This window comes from Oncorhynchus mykiss, chromosome 5 (assembly GCF_013265735.2).
Source record: "Oncorhynchus mykiss isolate Arlee chromosome 5, USDA_OmykA_1.1, whole genome shotgun sequence".
NCBI classification, from domain to species: domain Eukaryota; kingdom Metazoa; phylum Chordata; class Actinopteri; order Salmoniformes; family Salmonidae; genus Oncorhynchus; species Oncorhynchus mykiss.
Genome location: NC_048569.1, coordinates 96,641,929 through 96,660,168, shown reverse-complemented (window position 1 = coordinate 96,660,168; position 18,240 = coordinate 96,641,929). Strand labels below are relative to the sequence as shown.

Here is an 18,240-nt window from a genome sequence, read left to right as displayed (position 1 = left end):
AGTCCTGTAATGTTGGCATATTATTTCCACTGCTGGTGATTATTCACAAATGTTTGTGGTGCAAAAGTACAGGTTCTACAACTTCCGTCACAGAGCGGTCTACACAGATACTGTGAACACGTGGTAGTTTGAAGGGTCTGATCCACCTTAGGCCAGGAGTGTTTTCCAATTCACACCCCAAAGCCATATAGTCATAGGACAGATGAAAAGGGAAGCTATATATATATATGTATATAATAAGACCTGAACAGGTCATGAGATCAGGAAAAACTCCAGGCCCTAAAAAAGACAATAATGAATTTTTACACACCACTTTTGAACCTGTGGTGCCTGTGGTAACTGTGGTGCCTGTGGTAACTGTCGTGCCTGTGGTGCAACCTCTGTCCCAGACTATACTGCTGATCCCACAGTAAATACACATAGATGAATGCTGAGAAAGGACTAGACACCAGATATAATACGGTCTAAAAGCTCACTCTCTACCAGCATCCTTAGACAGCCTTTCAACACCACAACAGTCGTCATTCATCCACAACTACAGTACGTTAAACTCTTTGACGTAAACCATTATCATAACAAGCCCAAGTGAAGAACAGAGATCTGTGTCTTCATCTCCATGCCAACTGTAACCCATGCCAACTGTAACCCATGCCAACTATCAATACCAGCCGTAGAGTAGGGTAAAGAGCGAGTAGGATCAGATTCACCATACTTAATCTGTTTCACATAGTGGATCAATAAGGAAACACATACATCATTGATCTATGGGGCGGCACGTAGCCTAGTGGTTAGAGCGCTGGGGCGGCAGGAAGCCTAGTGGTTAGAGCGTTGGGGCGGCAGGTAGCCTAGTGGTTAGAGCGTTGGGGCGGCAGGAAGCCTAGTGGTTAGAGCGTTGGGGTGGCAGGAAGCCTAGTGGTTAGAGCGTTGGGGCGGCAGGAAGCCTAGTGGTTAGAGCGTTGGGACGGCAGGAAGCCTAGTGGTTAGAGCGTTGGGGTGGCAGGAAGCCTAGTGGTTAGAGCGTTGGGGCGGCAGGAAGCCTAGTGGTTAGAGCGTTGGGACGGCAGGAAGCCTAGTGGTTAGAGCGTTGGGGCGGCAGGTAGCCTAGTGGTTAGAGCGTTGGGGCGGCAGGAAGCCTAGTGGGTAGAGCGTTGGGGCAGCAGGAAGCCTAGTGGTTAGAGCGTTGGGGCAGCAGAAAGCCTAGTGGTTAGAGCGTTGGGGCGGCAGGAAGCCTAGTGGTTAGAGCGTTGGGGCTGCTGGAAGCCTAGTGGTTAGAGCGTTGGGGCGGCAGGAAGCCTAGTGGTTAGAGCGTTGGGGCTGCAGGAAGCCTAGTGGGTAGAGCGTTGGGGCGGCAGGAAGCCTAGTGGTTAGAGCGTTGGGGCGGCAGGAAGCCTAGTGGTTAGAGCGTTGGCAGTTAACACACTGTTCCCCGGGCGCCGAAGATGTGGATGTCGATTAAGGCAACATCCCCCCCCCCCCCACCCTCTCTGACTCAGAGGACTTGGGATAAATGTTGTACCCCCATTTCATCTGTTCCACAAAGATGTGGTGAAGGGGTTTGATTGAACGCAGACCGTTCCATTGCTCAGATTGGAGCACATTCAACAAATCTGATTTAACAAAGTGGATATTTGTAAAAATCCGTCATGATTTATGTGTTGTAACAGACCCACCATGTGGTTACTGGAGTCTTGTATTGGATATATTTGTCTGTTTTTTTGCTGTTTTACAATTAGAAGTTGTTTATTTTTCATGTCTAGAAGAACTGACTGCTAAATGTTAACTGATTAGCATAGCTAGCATACACAAAATCAGAAGAGGAGGTAGTCAGTCTTTTTTAAATATATTTTTATTTAACTGCAATGCAGTTGATTGGTGACAATGACATGTGTTGGGGTTGACATCCATCCATACATTATACTCCGATTTTTACCTCAAAATAGTGTGAATCAAACGTATAAAAAAATGGCCTAAAATGTAGATTAATTTAGCTGGGAAGAAATTAGGAGATTCAAGATGTTTCCCCCACATTGTTTTGGTACATAGTGTGTGTGTGTGTGTGTGTGTGTGTGTGTGTGTGTGTGTGTGTGTGTGTGTGTGTGTGTGTGTGTGTGTGTGTGTACGCAGGCCTGCTTAGGACAAAGCAGCTAACGAGGCACTGCTCTGTCAGCTGTCGTAGGCAGCCTTGCTGTCTGGAGAAGAGGGGTCCTTTTATGTTTCCATATATCCATGTGTGAATTCTTCTCAACAGTAATGTGACTTTGTGGATTCAAATAAAGTATTTAAAATGTGTGTCTCTCTGTTTGTCTGTGTGGTGAGTATTTTGTGCTCCCGAGTGGCGCAGTGGTCTAAACGCACTGCAAGAGGTGTCACTACAGTCCCTGGAACTGACCTATGAGGAGACAGTGGTACTGTACTGACCTATGAGGAGGCAGTGGAACTGTATTGACCTATGAGGAGGCAGTGGTACTGTACTGACCTATGAGGAGGCAGTGGAACTGTACTGACCTATGAGGAAGCAGTGGTACTGTACTGACCTATGAGCAGGCAGTAGAACTGACCTATGAGGAGGCAGTGGTACTGTACTGACCTATGAGGAGGCAGTGGAACTGTACTGACCTATGAGGAGGCAGTGGAACTGTACTGACCTATGAGCAGACAGTGGTACTGTACTGACCTATGAGCAGGCAGTTGTACTGTACTGACCTATGAGCAGACAGTGGTACTGTACTGACCTATGAGCAGACATTTGTACTGTACTGACCTATGAGCAGGTTGCTGTAAGCGGTGGTCGTACTGTACTGTCTCTCCAGGAACTTGGTGAGGAAGGTGGCGAGGCCAGCGATGACTGAAGAGAAACAGCACTGAGACAGAACCAACAGCAGGAACAGGGGACTGAGGAGGAGACGGACAAACAGCCTGGGGAACACTGGGGTGAGAGGAACAGAAGAGGACAGACAGACACATAAACACACACACAGACGTACACAAATAAATTAGTCAGTTCACTAAGAAATACTGTAGCTACCAGGCAGATTCTCTGTGAACTCCTATAAAACACACAATACAAGTGTACAATTCATGTGTGAAACAAGTTTCTCAAAACAATGGTCAGAGGGACCAGAACAAACAACAGTGACTACATCTCCTAGCGATGGAAAGGTTGAGCTGTGTTGTTGTAATCATGCCTGTCAGCAATATTTACAAATGTGTTAGTCGATCAGCCAATGGCTGGTGTGTGTGTGTGTGTGTGTGTGTGTGTGTGTGTGTGTGTGTGTGTGTGTGTGTGTGTGTGTGTGTGTGTGTGTGTAGAGGACTTACTCTTCAGGAAATCAAGCATTGAGAAGTCTGGCTTTTTGGATTCTTCATTCTGAATGGCAGCTTCAGTTCCACTCTGCAAGGAAATAATACATTCAGGTTTAAGTATGGCAGAAGCATAATTTGAGCTTTTATTTTGGAAAACAAATAGTTTCAGAGGGGTGACGAAAGCAAAAGAGAAGCAGTTTTTATTTCATTATTCAAAATGTTTTATAGAGAGAGAGAGAGACAGAGAGAGAGAGAGAGAGAGAGAGTCTTGACATATACGAGTACACCCCCTGGACAGGACACTACAGTCGTGGCCAAAGTTTTGAGAATGACACAAATATTAATTTCCACAAAGTTTGCTGCTTCAGTGTCTTTAGATATTTTTGGCAGATGTTACTATGGAATACTGAAGTATAATTACAAGCATTTCATACGTGTCAAAGGCTTTTATTGACAATTACATGAAGTTGATGCAAAGAGTCAATATTTGCAGTGTTGACCCTTCTTTTTCAAGACCTCTGCAATCCGCCCTGACATGCTGTCAATTAACTTCTGGGCCACATCCTGACTGATGGCACCCCATTCTTGCATAATCAATGCTTGGAGTTTGTGGGGTTTTGTTTGTCCACCCATCTCTTGAGGATTGACCACAAGTTCTCAATGGGATTAACGTCTGGGGAGTTTCCTGCCCATGGACCCAAAATATCAATGTTTTATTCCCCGAGCCACTTAGTTATCACTTTTGCCTTATGGCAAGGTGCTCCATCATGCTGGAAAAGGCATTGTTCGTCACCAAACTGTTCCTGGATGGTTGGGAGAAGTTTCTCTCGGAGGATGTGTTGGTACCATTCTTTATTCATGGTTGTGTTCTTAGGCAAAATTGTGAGTGAGCCCACTCCCTTGGCTGAGAAGCAACCCCACACATTAATGGTCTCAGGATGCTTTACTGTTGGCATGACACAGGACTGATGGTAGCGCTCACCTTGTCTTCTCTGGACAAGCTTTATTCCGGATGGCCCAAACAATCGGAAAGGGGATTCATCAGAGAAAATGACTTTACCCAGGTCCTCAGCAGTCCAATCCCTGTACCCTATCAGTCTGTCCCTGATGTTTTTCCTGGAGAGAAGTGACTTCTTTGCTGCCCTTCTTGACACCAGGCCATCCTCCAAAAGTCTTCACCTAACTGTGCGTGCAGATGCACTCACACCTGCCTGCTGCCATTCCTGAGCAAGCTCTGTACTGGTGGTGCCCCGATCCCACAGCTGAATCAACTTTAGGAGACGGTCCTGGCGCTTGCTGGACTTTCTTGGGCGCCCTGAAGCCTTCTTCACAACAATTGAACCGCTCTCCTTGAAGTTATTGATGATCTGATAAATGTTTGATTTAGGTGCAATCTTACTGGCAGCAATATTCTTGCCTGTGAAGCCCTTTTTGTGCAAAGCAATGATGACGGCACGCGTTTCCTTGCAGGTAACCATGGCTGACAGAGGAAAAACAATGATTCCAAGCACCACCCTCCTTTTGAAACTTCCAGTCTGTTATTCGACCTCAATCAGCATGACAGAGTGATCTCCAGCCTTGTCCTCGTCAACACTCACACCTGTGTTAACGAGAGAATCACTGACATTATGTCAGCTGGTCCTTTTGTGGCAGGGCTGAAATGCAGTGAATATGTTTTGGGGGATTCAGTTCATTTGCATGGCAAAGAGGGACTTTGCAATTCATCTGATCACTCTCCATAACATTCTGCAGTATATGCAAATTGCCATCATACAAACTGAGGCAGCAGACTTTGTGAAAATTAATATTTGTGTCATTCTCAAAACTTTTGGCCATGACTGTAGTCTATCTCCTGTTCCTGTAGTGAGGCAGCTTGATGTACCAGGACACCCCTGGACAGGACACTAGTCTATCTCCTGTTTCTGTAGTGAGACGGTGTGATGTACCAGGACACCCCCTGGACAGGACACTAGTCTATCTCCTGTTTCTGTAGTGAGGCAGCTTGATGTAACAGTACACCCCCTGGACAGGACACTAGTCTATCTCCTGTTTCTGATGTTCCAGTACACCCCCTGGACAGGACACTAGTGTATCTCCTGTGTCTGTAGTGAGACAGCTTGCCGTACCAGTACACCCCCTGGACAGAACACTAGTCTATCTCCTGATACTGTAGTGAGACAGCGTGATGTACCAGTATACCCCCTGGACAGGACACTAGTCTATCTCCTGTTTCTGTAGTGAGACGGTGTGATGTACCAGGACACCCCCTGGACAGGACACTAGTCTATCTCCTGTTTCTGTAGTGAGGCAGCTTGATGTAACAGTACACCCCCTGGACAGGACACTAGTCTATCTCCTGTTTCTGATGTTCCAGTACACCCCCTGGACAGGACACTAGTGTATCTCCTGTGTCTGTAGTGAGACAGCTTGCCGTACCAGTACACCCCCTGGACAGAACACTAGTCTATCTCCTGATACTGTAGTGAGACAGCGTGATGTACCAGTATACCCCCTGGACAGGACACTAGTCTATCTCCTGTTTCTGTAGTGAGACGGTGTGATGTACCAGGACACCCCCTGGACAGGACACTAGTCTATCTCCTGTTTCTGTAGTGAGGCAGCTTGATGTAACAGTACACCCCCTGGACAGGACACTAGTCTATCTCCTGTTTCTGATGTTCCAGTACACCCCCTGGACAGGACACTAGTGTATCTCCTGTGTCTGTAGTGAGACAGCTTGCCGTACCAGTACACCCCCTGGACAGAACACTAGTCTATCTCCTGATACTGTAGTGAGACAGCGTGATGTTCCAGTACACCCCCTGGACAGAACACTAGTCTATCTCCTGTCTCTGTAGTGAGACAGCATGATGTACCAGTACACCCCCTGGACAGGACACTAGTCTATCTCCTGATACTGTAGTGAGACAGCATGATGTACCAGTACACCCCCTGGACAGGACACTAGTCTATCTCCTGATACTGTAGTGAGACAGCATGATGTACCAGTACACCCCCTGGACAGGACACTAGTCTATCTCCTGATACTGTAGTGAGACAGCATGGTGTACCAGTACACCCCCTGGACAGGACACTAGTCTATCTCCTGATACTGTAGTGAGACAGCATGGTGTACCAGTACACCCCCTGGACAGGACACTAGTCTATCTCCTGATACTGTAGTGAGACAGCATGGTGTACCAGTACACCCCCTGGACAGGACACTAGTCTATCTCCTGATACTGTAGTGAGACAGCATGGTGTACCAGTACACCCCCTGGACAGGACACTAGTCTATCTCCTGATACTGTAGTGAGACAGCATGGTGTACCAGTACACCCCCTGGACAGGACACTAGTATATCTCCTGATACTGTAGTGAGACAGCATGATGTTCCAGTACACCCCCTGGACAGGACACTAGTCTATCTCCTGATACTGTAGTGCGACAGCATGATGTACCAGTACACCCCCTGGACAGGACACTAGTCTATCTCCTGATACTGTAGTGAGACAGCATGATGTACCAGGACACCCCCTGGACAGGACACTAGTCTAGGCCCTGCTTTGTGTTACAGGTCTACAGTAACACTCATTTGCACTACTGGCTCCACACCAGAAGAGGTCAGTAATAACCTGAGAATAATTTACCCAGAAAATATTTCCTTTTAAGCTGTAGATATTTCAAGTCATTCAATATAATGACACACGACGATAGATATTATTATTAGCGTCTGGGCCCTGGTCTTACAACCTGAGGAAGATAGTATTGTGAGAAGGGGAATTATTAAGTAAACTAGCATAGCAATGCTCATTGGTTTGGGGAATGTTTTTTGATTCTCAAGGGAATTTTAGTAACACCTTATGTGACACGTACCAACATACAGACTTTATGAAACATTCATAAGCAAATTCTAAGCATTTATGGCTGCATCCCAAACGCATCCCCTGGTCAAAGGTCGTTCACTATGTAGGGAATAGGACCCCTGGTCAAAGGTCGTTCACTATGTAGGGAATAGGACCCCTGGTCAAAGGTCGTTCACTATGTAGGGAATAGGACCCCTGGTCAAAGGTCGTTCACTATGTAGGGAATAGGACCCCTGGTCAAAGGTCGTTCACTATGTAGGGAATAGGACCCCTGGTCAAAGGTCGTTCACTATGTAGGGAATAGGACCCCTGGTCAAAGGTCGTTCACTATGTAGGGAATAGGACCCCTGGTCAAAGGTCGTTCACTATGTAGGGAATAGGGCCCCTGGTCAAAGGTCGTTCACTATGTAGGGAATAGGACCCCTGGTCAAAGGTCGTTCACTGTGTAGGGAATAGGACCCCTGGTCAAAGGTCGTTCACTATGTAGGGAATAGGGCCCCTGGTCAAAGGTCGTTCACTATGTAGGGAATAGGACCCCTGGTCAAAGGTCGTTCACTATATAGGGAATAGGGTGCATTTTGGGACAGAACTTTAGTGACGGAGTGTTACCCACATTGCCTTGCAGCAGCATGCTGCGAGGAAAGAAGAAGTATGGGATGGAGGTCAGAGCTAGGCTGGCAGAGGAGATGAGGAGGCCCATCCACCACGCACCCACCCAGCGAGGGTCTGTAGGGGCCAGCTCAGCGTTGGTGACTGGAGGGAGAGAGGAGAGAGGAAATTTAGAGGGAGGGTGTGAAGAGAGAGGGAGAGAGAGAGAGAGAGAGAGAGAGAGAGAGAGGAAAGTTAAATGGAGGGAGAGAGGAGGAGAAAGGACAGAGAGAGATTGAGATCGTAACAGAGAGACCAAGGCAGGAACAGAGACAGAAACACATCGTTAACAGCTTTTCACTATGAGCCCAAGCCATACAATCCCACCCTCTAAACCAGCCACCAAACCTCGGCCACCAATGTGACGATCCAAACACAGTACCTACCTGAGCCGGTTCTGTCCACGTCCACATAGATCCTCAGCATGACGGAGCCCAGCAGGAAGCCGAAGGCGGGTCCAAACACAGACAGAGCAAACAGGATGGCTGAGGAGAAAAGAGACAGTCAAGATCTTTTACCAGGGAGGTTGACTGAGAACGCATTCTCATTTACAGCAATGACCTGGGGAATAGTTACAGGGGATGATTGAGCCAATTGGAAGTTGGGGGTGATTTGGTGGCCGTGATGGTACGAGGGCCAGATTTGGAATTTAGCCAGGACCCTTAGATAACACCCCTACTCTTACGATAATTTCCATGGGATCTTTAGTGACCACAGAGAGTCAGGATACCCGTTTAACATCCCATCCGAAAGGTGGCACCCTACTCAGGGCAATGTCCCTAATCATTGCTGTGGGGCATTTCTTTAGACCAGAGGAAAGAGTGCCTCCTACTGGCCCTCCAACACCACTTCCAGCAGCATCTGGTCTCCCGTCCAGGAACTGACCAGAACCAACCGTGCTTAGCTTCAGAGGCAAGCCAGCAGTGGGATGCAGGCTGGTATGTAGCTGTCATTGTGTCTGATATTTATTATTATACTAGTGTTCGAGTTATCTACAGGCCTCTTACCTATGTAGAGGGGCTAGTGTTTCAGTTATCTACAAGCCTCTTACCTATGTAGAGGTTCTAGTGTTTCAGTTATCTACAAGCCTCTTACCTATGTAGAGGTTCTAGTGTTTCAGTAGGCTACAGGCCTCTTACCTATGTAGAGGTTCTAGTGTTTCAGTAAGCTACAGGCCTCTTACCTATGTAGAGGTTCTAGTGTTTCAGTAGGCTACAGGCCTCTTACCTATGTAGAGGTTCTAGTGTTTCAGTAGGCTACAGGCCTCTTACCTATGTAGATGTTCTAGTGTTTCAGTAGGCTACAGGCCTCTTACCTATGTAGAGGTTCTAGTGTTTCAGTAGGCTACAGGCCTCTTACCTATGTAGAGGTTCTAGTGTTTCAGTAGGCTACAGGCCTCTTACCTATGTAGAGGTTCTAGTGTTTCAGTAGGCTACAGGCCTCTTACCTATGTAGATGTTCTAGTGTTTCAGTAGGCTACAGGCCTCTTACCTATGTAGAGGTTCTAGTGTTTCAGTAGGCTACAGGCCTCTTACCTATGTAGAGGTTCTAGTGTTTCAGTAGGCTACAGGCCTCTTACCTATGTAGAGGTTCTAGTGTTTCAGTAGGCTACAGGCCTCTTACCTATGTAGATGTTCTAGTGTTTCAGTAGGCTACAGGCCTCTTACCTATGTAGAGGTTCTAGTGTTTCAGTAGGCTACAGGCCTCTTACCTATGTAGAGGTTCTAGTGTTTCAGTAGGCTACAGGCCTCTTACCTATGTAGAGGTTCTAGTGTTTCAGTAGGCTACAGGCCTCTTACCTATGTAGAGGTTCTAGTGTTTCAGTAGGCTACAGGCCTCTTACCTATGTAGAGGTTCTAGTGTTTCAGTAGGCTACAGGCCTCTTACCTATGTAGAGGTTCTAGTGTTTCAGTAGGCTACAGGCCTCTTACCTATGTAGAGGTTATAGTGTTTCAGTAGGCTACAGGCCTCTTACCTATGTAGAGGTTATAGTGTTTCAGTAGGCTACAGGCCTCTTACCTATGTAGAGGTTCTAGTGTTTCAGTAGGCTACAGGCCTCTTACCTATGTAGAGGGGGGAGTTGCCTCGTCCGGCAAAGTCATCCACATAAGAGATACCAAAGGGTTGTATGGGAACAGACCCCACCCCGAACAGCAGCTGAGCTATAGCCATGAGCAGCCACAAGTTGTTGGTGTCTGCTATACGCTTGATCTCTGTCTTTCCACAGGCCCCTGTGGTGTTGGAGGGACCCTGGAAGGAACACAGTTCTTGGCGATCTGGAGAAAGCACACACATTCACGTGAACCACACACACACACACACACACACACACACACACACACACACACACACACACACACACACACACACACACACACACACACACACAAACACACAAACACACAAACACACACACACACAGCTGAGTTCATGTTCCTGGAGTTTCATGTGACCCTTCAGTGATACAATGAGGAGATCAGCCAGCCTACTGGGGGGGTGGGGTGCGGGGGTGGGGGGGGGGGGGGGGGGGTATGTGTGTGTGTGTGTATGTGTATGTGTGTGTGTGTGTGTGTTTGTGTGCGTGCGTGCGTGCGTGTGTGTGTGTGAGCTTAGGGAGGAGGAGAGTGAACAGAGCTCTCAGTTAAAACAACTGACTGGGAGACAGTCCTCATCTTTTTGGCTTTCCTGGAGTGCACAGAGATGAACATTTTCAATCTGAGGAATGCGGATCGGGTTCAGCTAGAGAGCACCTGCAAGCCAGCCTGGCTCCCACAATCCACCACTCTAAATCCATCCATCCACTCTAAATCCATCCATCCACTCTAAATCCATCCACTCTAAATCCATCCATCCACTCTAAATCCATCCACCCTAAATCCATCCACTCTAAAACCATCCACTCTAAATCCATCCATCCACTCTAAATCCATCCACTCTAAATCCATCCATCCACTCTAAATCCATCCACTCTAAATCCATCCATCCACTCTAAATCCATCCACTCTAAATCCATCCATCCACTCTAAATCCATCCACCCTAAATCCATCCATCCACTCTAAATCCATCTACTCTAAATCCATCCATCCACTCTAAATCCATCTACTCTAAATCCATCCATTCACTCTAAATCCATCCACCCTAAATCCATCCATCCACTCTAAATCCATCTACTCTAAATCCATCCATCCACTCTAAATCCACCCATCCACTTTAAATCCATCCATCCACTCTAAATCCACCCATCCACTTTAAATCCACCCATCCACTCGATGACAGGCGGAACCAGGTCCAACACACTGGGACTGCTGTTTATAGAGACTGACTGTGGATGATACTTGCATTGCCATAGACTAGGTTTTACAACTCACAGGACCAGTTTCCCGGACACGGTAATAGTCCTGGACTAACAAGTCTTTTCTACGATATTCTGTGTGATGGAAACCCAACCCATGCAACCTACCCTCTGACGTAGTGGTGTATCCTTGGTGTTTCAGGGTACTGTCGCTGTAATAGAGATACATTTCATCCCAACATCTTACCATGTATGACAGAGTCATAGTTATAGGGCTGGGACAGGAAGTGAGGTAGGGCCAGGATGAGAGCGCTGATGGACATCAGCAGACCACCCAGTCCGATGAGACGAGGCCGATGGACCCTGCTGCCCAGGTAACTCACAAACACTATCAGAATTGTGTTCCCCACCTAGAGGGAGGAAGGGACAGAGAGAGAGAGAAGGGAGGGGGCAGAGAGTAGGGGGAGGGACAGATAGAGAGAGAGAGAGAGAAGGGGGAGGGACAGAGAGCGAGAGAAGGGGAGGTGGGGGGCAGAGATAGTAAGGGAGAAGGGGGAGGGAAAGAGAGTGATAGAAGGGGGGGGGGCAGAGAGTAGGGGGGAGGGACAGAGAGCGAGAGAAGGGGCGGGGGGGGGGGGCAGAGAGAGAGAAAGAGAAGGGGGAGGGAAAGAGAGTGTGTCAGAGACCTTATGACCAGGAGAATACAGTAGCAATACACACTCAGTGAATGGCTGCTTGTTTTCTACTCGTTATCTTAGTAGCAAGGCTCGGACAGCGCTTCAACAAAAGCGGGTGGCATACTCACATAATACTAATATAACGAGTCATATCACAACACCACCCAGTGCTTATGCATTTCTACTCTTTAACCACCACCTGAGATGAATCTAACATGACTTCTTTACCGAGCTGTGGTTACTGGTTGGCTCTTACCTCGTGCAGAGAGGAGATGGTGCCAGAGGAGAAACTGCTGAGGCCAAAGCGTCTCTCGATGGTGGTGATGGTGCTCTTAAAGTAGGAACTGTAGAGCAGCTGGGTGAGCTGCAGCAGGCCATGACACAGCACAAACAGCTAGATAGAGAGAGACAATACGTTAGAGAGAGAGAGAGAGAGAGAGATGGAGAGAAAGAGGCAAAAGAGAGAGAGAGAGAGAGAGAGAGAGAGACAGAGGCAGGAGAGAGAGAGATGCAGGAGAGAGAGAGAGGCAGGAGAGAGAGAGAGGCAGGAGAGAGAGGCAGGAGAGAGAGAGAGAGAGGAGAGAGAGAGAGTCAGGAGAGAGAGAGAGAGAGAGAGAGGCAGGAGAGAGAGAGAGGCAGGAGAGAGAGAGAGAGGCAGGAGAGAGAGAGAGAGGCAGGAGAGAGAGAGAGAGGCAGGAGAGAGAGAGAGGCAGGAGAGAGAGAGAGGCAAGAGAGAGAGAGAGGCATTAGAGAGAGAGAGAGAGAGAGGCAGGAGAGCGAGAGAGGCAGGAGAGAGAGAGAGAGAGGCAGGAGAGAGAGAGAGAGTTAGGAGAGATAGAGACGCAGGAGAGAGAGACAGAGAGAGAGAATGAGAAGAGAGAGAGAGACGCAGGAGAGAGAGACAGAGAGAGAGAGAATGAGAAGAGAGAGAGAGACGCAGGAGAGAGAGACAGAGCGAGAGAGAGAATGAGAAGAGAGATAGAGAAAATGGACAGCCTATGGATGGACAGCCTTTATTTTAGCCTCCAGCCAAAGTACGCAACACATCCCACATCAGCTGTCTAGTCCAGACCCAGACCCAGCTAAAGTAACAACAATTAATTACAACGTTATTGTCTATGTCCCAAATGGCATCCTGCTACCAACAGAGTGCATTACCCTTTGACCTTTGGGCTCTGGAAAAAAAAAGTTGTGGACTATCTAGGGAATAAGGAACCGTTTGAGATGCACTTAGAGTAAAAAAAGAGGATTATGTTTGCCAGTGTCAGTGAGTTTCCATCATCTGCTCCTGACTGAGACGACAGACTCAGAGCGCTGTAGCTTACAGCAGTTGAAAACCTGGCTGTTATGAAACCAGCTGGTTGGCTGAGATACATCTGAAGACACTGTAGGTCAAGAACGTCACCAGCTGGTTGGCTGAGATACATCTGAAGACACTGTAGGTCGCCGACGTCACCAGCTGGTTGGCTGAGATACATCTGAAGACACTGTAGGTCGCCGACGTCACCAGCTGGTTGGCTGAGATACATCTGAAGACACTGTAGGTCAAGAACGTCACCAGCTGGTTGGCTGAGATGCATCTGAAGACACTGTAGGTCGCCGACGTCACCAGCTGGTTGGCTGAGATACATCTGAAGACACTGTAGGTCAAGAACGTCACCAGCTGGTTGGCTGAGATACATCTGAAGACACTGTAGGTCGCCGACGTCACCAGCTGGTTGGCTGAGATACATCTGAAGACACTGTAGGTCGCGGATGTCACCAGCTGGTTGGCTGAGATACATCTGAAGACACTGTAGGTCAAGAACGTCACCAGCTGGTTGGCTGAGATACATCTGAAGACACTGTAGGTCAAGAACGTCACCAGCTGGTTGGCTGAGATACATCTGAAGACACTGTAGGTCGCCGACGTCACCAGCTGGTTGGCTGAGATACATCTGAAGACACTGTAGGTCATTGATGTCACCAGCTGGTTGGCTGAGATACATCTGAAGACACTGTAGGTCGCAAACGTCACCAGCTGGTTGGCTGAGATACATCTGAAGACACTGTAGGTCACAGACGTCACCAGCTGGTTGGCTGAGATACATCTGAAGACACTGTAGGTCGCGGATGAAAAATGTCAACCTGGAGTTGCAGTCAAAATGTTTTCAATTGGAAACTGAATCTATTTTCTCCTATTCTGCCTGAAAGTTCACTGCTTAATCCTCCTAGCTTTTCCATAAAAGGCTAGGAGGAGTAATCTCCAGGTAGAGCTCGTATGTTGTCTCATCTTTCCAGATCCAACTGGTTCACATTGCGAAAGGTACAATGCTTTACAAACATTAAAGTATAGCGTTCAGTGATTGATGATGGCAGTGTGACAGTGTTGATGCCCATTCTGTGTTCTTTTTTCTCTCATATTGAGAGAGAGGTCTTAAAAAGGAACATACAAAAGAACAGTGGGTTTACTTAACTTATAGTAGAGAACAGTACGTGGAGGTCTAAGGAACGCTAAGCTGTTTGTTTACCCTGTACTTCGCTTCAAGAGAGGAGTGAATCACTTAAGTTTGCTTTGCTTACAATCTTGTCTTTGGATCTTTTTTCTCTGACACAAAGACAAGCTGTGATGAAATTTACATTGGCTGCTGCCCAGTGGTCTGGAACTGGGAGGGGACTGGGTCTGTCCTGTCCTGTCTGTCTGTCTGTCTGTCTGTCTGTCTGTATGTATGTCTGTCTGTATGTATGTATGTATGTATGTATGTCTGTCTGTATGTCTGTATGTCTGTTATACCTGTCTGTCTGTCTGTCTGTCTGTCTGTCTGTCTGTCTGTCTGTCTGTCTGTCTGTCTGTCTGTCTGTCTGTCTGTGTCTGTCTGTCTGTCTGTCTGTCTGTCTGTCTGTCTGTCTGTCTGTATGTATGTATGTACAGTATGTATGTCTGTTATACCTGTCTGTCTGTCTGTCTGTCTGTCTGTCTGTCTGTCTGTCTGTCTGTCTGTCTGTCTGTCAGTCAGATGGGCACAGACGTCACTGTGACACCCTTTCAAACATGCTGAGCCTGACTCCCAAATGGCACCCTTAATCCCTATTTACGGTAAAAACTTAAATTCATATCCCCAGCGTTTATTTACATTAAATCACTGAAGCAACAGGCCTCTATATTAGCCAGGCCTCTATATTAGCCAGGCCTCTATATTAGCCAGGCCTCTATATTAGCCAGGCCTCTATTTGAGCCAGGCCTCTATTTCCTTTCATTCACACAGCTTTCGCTCATTTGCATAGTTCATTATTTAATTCCATAATTCCATAAAACATATATAATCCTTGACAGAATAGTTATTCTCTTCCCTGACTGTGCATTTTCTGCAATTTTTCACTCTGCCAATTTCTGGGTTCTGTAATTGTTGACTGAAGTTGTAGTCCGTTTTCTTTGTGTTTGCCAGTTAGCGGGAAGATCTTAGCTGTTAGCAGTCAATGATTAACAGTTTCTTACTGCCGATTAAAAAGTGAATAATTCCCATCATTGTTTTGAGTGATGACTGAATTATTTAATGTAACCAATCAAACGTGAAACCTTGTGAACAATTTGTGGTCCTCTTTAAGCAATTCATTTAGACACGGCATTTACTTCAAACCTGGCATTTATTTGCTTAACTAATCACACGTCTGTAGACACTGTAGCTGTTGCTCCGGCTGTTAAACGGGACAGGAGGCTGTTTGAGAATCAGCGTTTTACAGCAGTGCACTTTTTTTTGACCAGGGCCCATAGTAGTGCACTACACACACACACACACCCCAACACACACCAACACACACCCCAACACACAGCCCAACACACACCCCAACACACACCCCAACACACACACACACACCAACACATACCCCAACACACACCCCAACACACCCCAACACACACCAACACACACAAACACACACTAACACACACCAACACACACACACACCCCAACACACATACAGACCACAACACACACACAAACACCCCAACACACACCCCAACACACACACAAACACACCCCAACACGCATACAGACCACAACACACACACATACACACCCCAAAACACATACTGACCACAAAACACATACACACCCCAACACACACATCCCAACACACACATACACACCCCAACACACACATACACACCCCAACACACACATACACACCCAAACACTTTTTTGCACTAAATCTCCTGCACCAACCTGGTCTCAGAGCATTTCGTATCAGTCTGTATGATATGTTACGTTTCGTATGGTATGTATCCATCTGTGGATGCCCATCAACCGTTTCGTGCAATACGCTACGAATTGAAATGTGTTGTTGCTAACTTTAACTTGGTGGCTAGGTGGCTAATGCTAGCTCGGAGTAAGATTAAAGGGTTAAGGTTAGGGTTAGGGGAAGGGTTAGCTAACATGCTACGTAGTTTCAAAGTAGATAAATATGAGTAAGTAAAGTTGTTCCTGTATATGGCCATGTTATTACATGGTACTTCCTGTATATAGCCATGTAATTACCTGGTACATCCTGTATATAGTCATGTTATTACATGGTACATCCTGTATATAGCCATGTTATTACCTGGTACTTCCTGTATATAGCCATGTTATTACCGGGTACTTCCTGTACTTGGCACTGCCTGTATATAACCATGTTATTACCTGATACTTCCTGTATATAGCCATGTTATTACTTGGTACTTCCTGTATTAAGCCATGTTATTACCTGGTACTTCCAGTATATACCCATGTTATTACCTCCCTGTATATAGCCATGTTATTACTTGGTACTTCCTGTATATAGTCATGTTATTACCTGGTACTCCCTGTATATAACCATGTTATTACCTGGTACTTCCTGTATATAGCCATGTTATTACTTGGTACTCCCTGTATATAGCCAAGTTATTACCTGGTACTTCCTGTATAAAGCCACATTATTACATGGTACTTCCTGTATAAAGCCACGTTATTACCTGGTACTTCCTGTATTATGCCACGTTATTACCTGGTACTTCCTGTATATAGCCATGTTATTACCTGGTACTTCCTGTATATAGCCATGTTATTACCGGGTACTTCCTGTACTTGGCCATGTTATTACCTGGTACTTCCTGTATATAGCCATGTTATTACTTGGTACTCCCTGTATAAAGCCATGGTATTACCTGGTACTGCCTGTATATAACCATGTTATTACCTGGTACTTCCTGTATATAGCCATGTTATTACTTGGTACTTCCTGTATATAGTCATGTTATTACCTGGTACTCCCTGTATATAACCATGTTATTACCTGGTACTTCCTGTATATAGCCATGTTATTACTTGGTACTCCCTGTATATAGCCAAGTTATTACCTGGTACTCCCTGTATATAACCATGTTATTACCTGGTACTTCCTGTATAAAGCCACGTTATTACCTGGTACTTCCTGTATAATGCCACGTTATTACCTGGTACTTCCTGTATAAAGCCACGTTATTACCTGGTACTTCCTGTATAAAGCCACGTTATTACCTGGCACTTCCTGTATAAAGCCACGTTATTACCTGGTACTTCCTGTATGAAGCCATGTTATTTTCGCTATTCACTCTAGTTATTCCTCATGTCACTATTTCAAAACGTTTTTATCTTTCTCTCTGAATTGTTAGAAAAGGACCCGTAAGTAAGTATTTCACTGTTAGTCTACAGCTGTTGTTTATGAAGCTCGTGACAAATAAAATTGTATTATATTTGATCCCAGGCCTGAGGGGACATGTTGAGGTTTAGAAGTGGATTATGAAAACATCAGTAGTAAATCTATTTACCAGCTGCCGAGTGACAGGCTGATGCACAATCATCTCCCAACTGTAGTGTGTCACAATTGACCGGAGCCCTATTTAGTGCACTATGTAGGGGGATAGGGAGCTATTTGGAAGGTAACCTCAGTCTGATTCTGGAAAGCTTACCGTTCCTACTAAATCCTGGCTCAGTTAGCTCACACAACAGATACAATGTCGTCCCTGTAACTATTAAAGTTTTAATTGATAATGTTTTGACTAGACCTGCTTGTTGCTCAGGCAACCAAACGAGCTGAATTTGTTTTTGTTGTTTTGTTTTGCGATTTAGTTTTGAACGGCAAGTCCGGCAACATTATCCTCTACTGCTATGTAAACCTCGGGGTACCTCGGGGGTAGAGCTATAATTCAGAGTTTTGTAGACTTAAGGATCAAATATTTTTTACTGCCTCTCTAACCGTGAAAATAGAAACATTCAAATATTATATGTTTCAGGTTTGAAAGCAAATCTAGATGGCTAACCCAAAAAGTATTTGTCATAATACTTCGTAAAACACCGGTGTAGACTACCAGTGAAACGATTACTTATGGTTCCTTCCCAACAATGTAGAAATAAAAATAAGAGAAACTGTTTTTTTTTTTTAAAGAAGGAAAAAAAAGTAACAAAAGGACAAATA

The 18,240-nt window shown here is 46.1% G+C and overlaps 1 protein-coding gene across 3 annotated transcripts in view; it reads right to left on the bottom strand.

Moving 5' to 3' along the window:
- Positions 1–18,240, bottom strand: part of LOC110524858 (solute carrier organic anion transporter family member 2A1) — a 50,117-nt gene that overhangs the window by 16,221 nt on the left and 15,656 nt on the right. For all 3 annotated transcript variants that reach the window (XM_036978934.1, XM_036978935.1, XM_036978936.1), the window contains exons 2-8: positions 12,044–12,181; positions 11,358–11,520; positions 9,881–10,093; positions 8,204–8,302; positions 7,783–7,922; positions 3,319–3,391; positions 2,762–2,926 (exon numbers count right to left, since the gene is read on the bottom strand). In XM_036978934.1, coding sequence (XP_036834829.1) covers positions 2,762–2,926; positions 3,319–3,391; positions 7,783–7,922; positions 8,204–8,302; positions 9,881–10,093; positions 11,358–11,520; positions 12,044–12,181 — 991 coding nt within the window. The remainder of the gene's footprint in view (positions 1–2,761; positions 2,927–3,318; positions 3,392–7,782; positions 7,923–8,203; positions 8,303–9,880; positions 10,094–11,357; positions 11,521–12,043; positions 12,182–18,240) is intronic.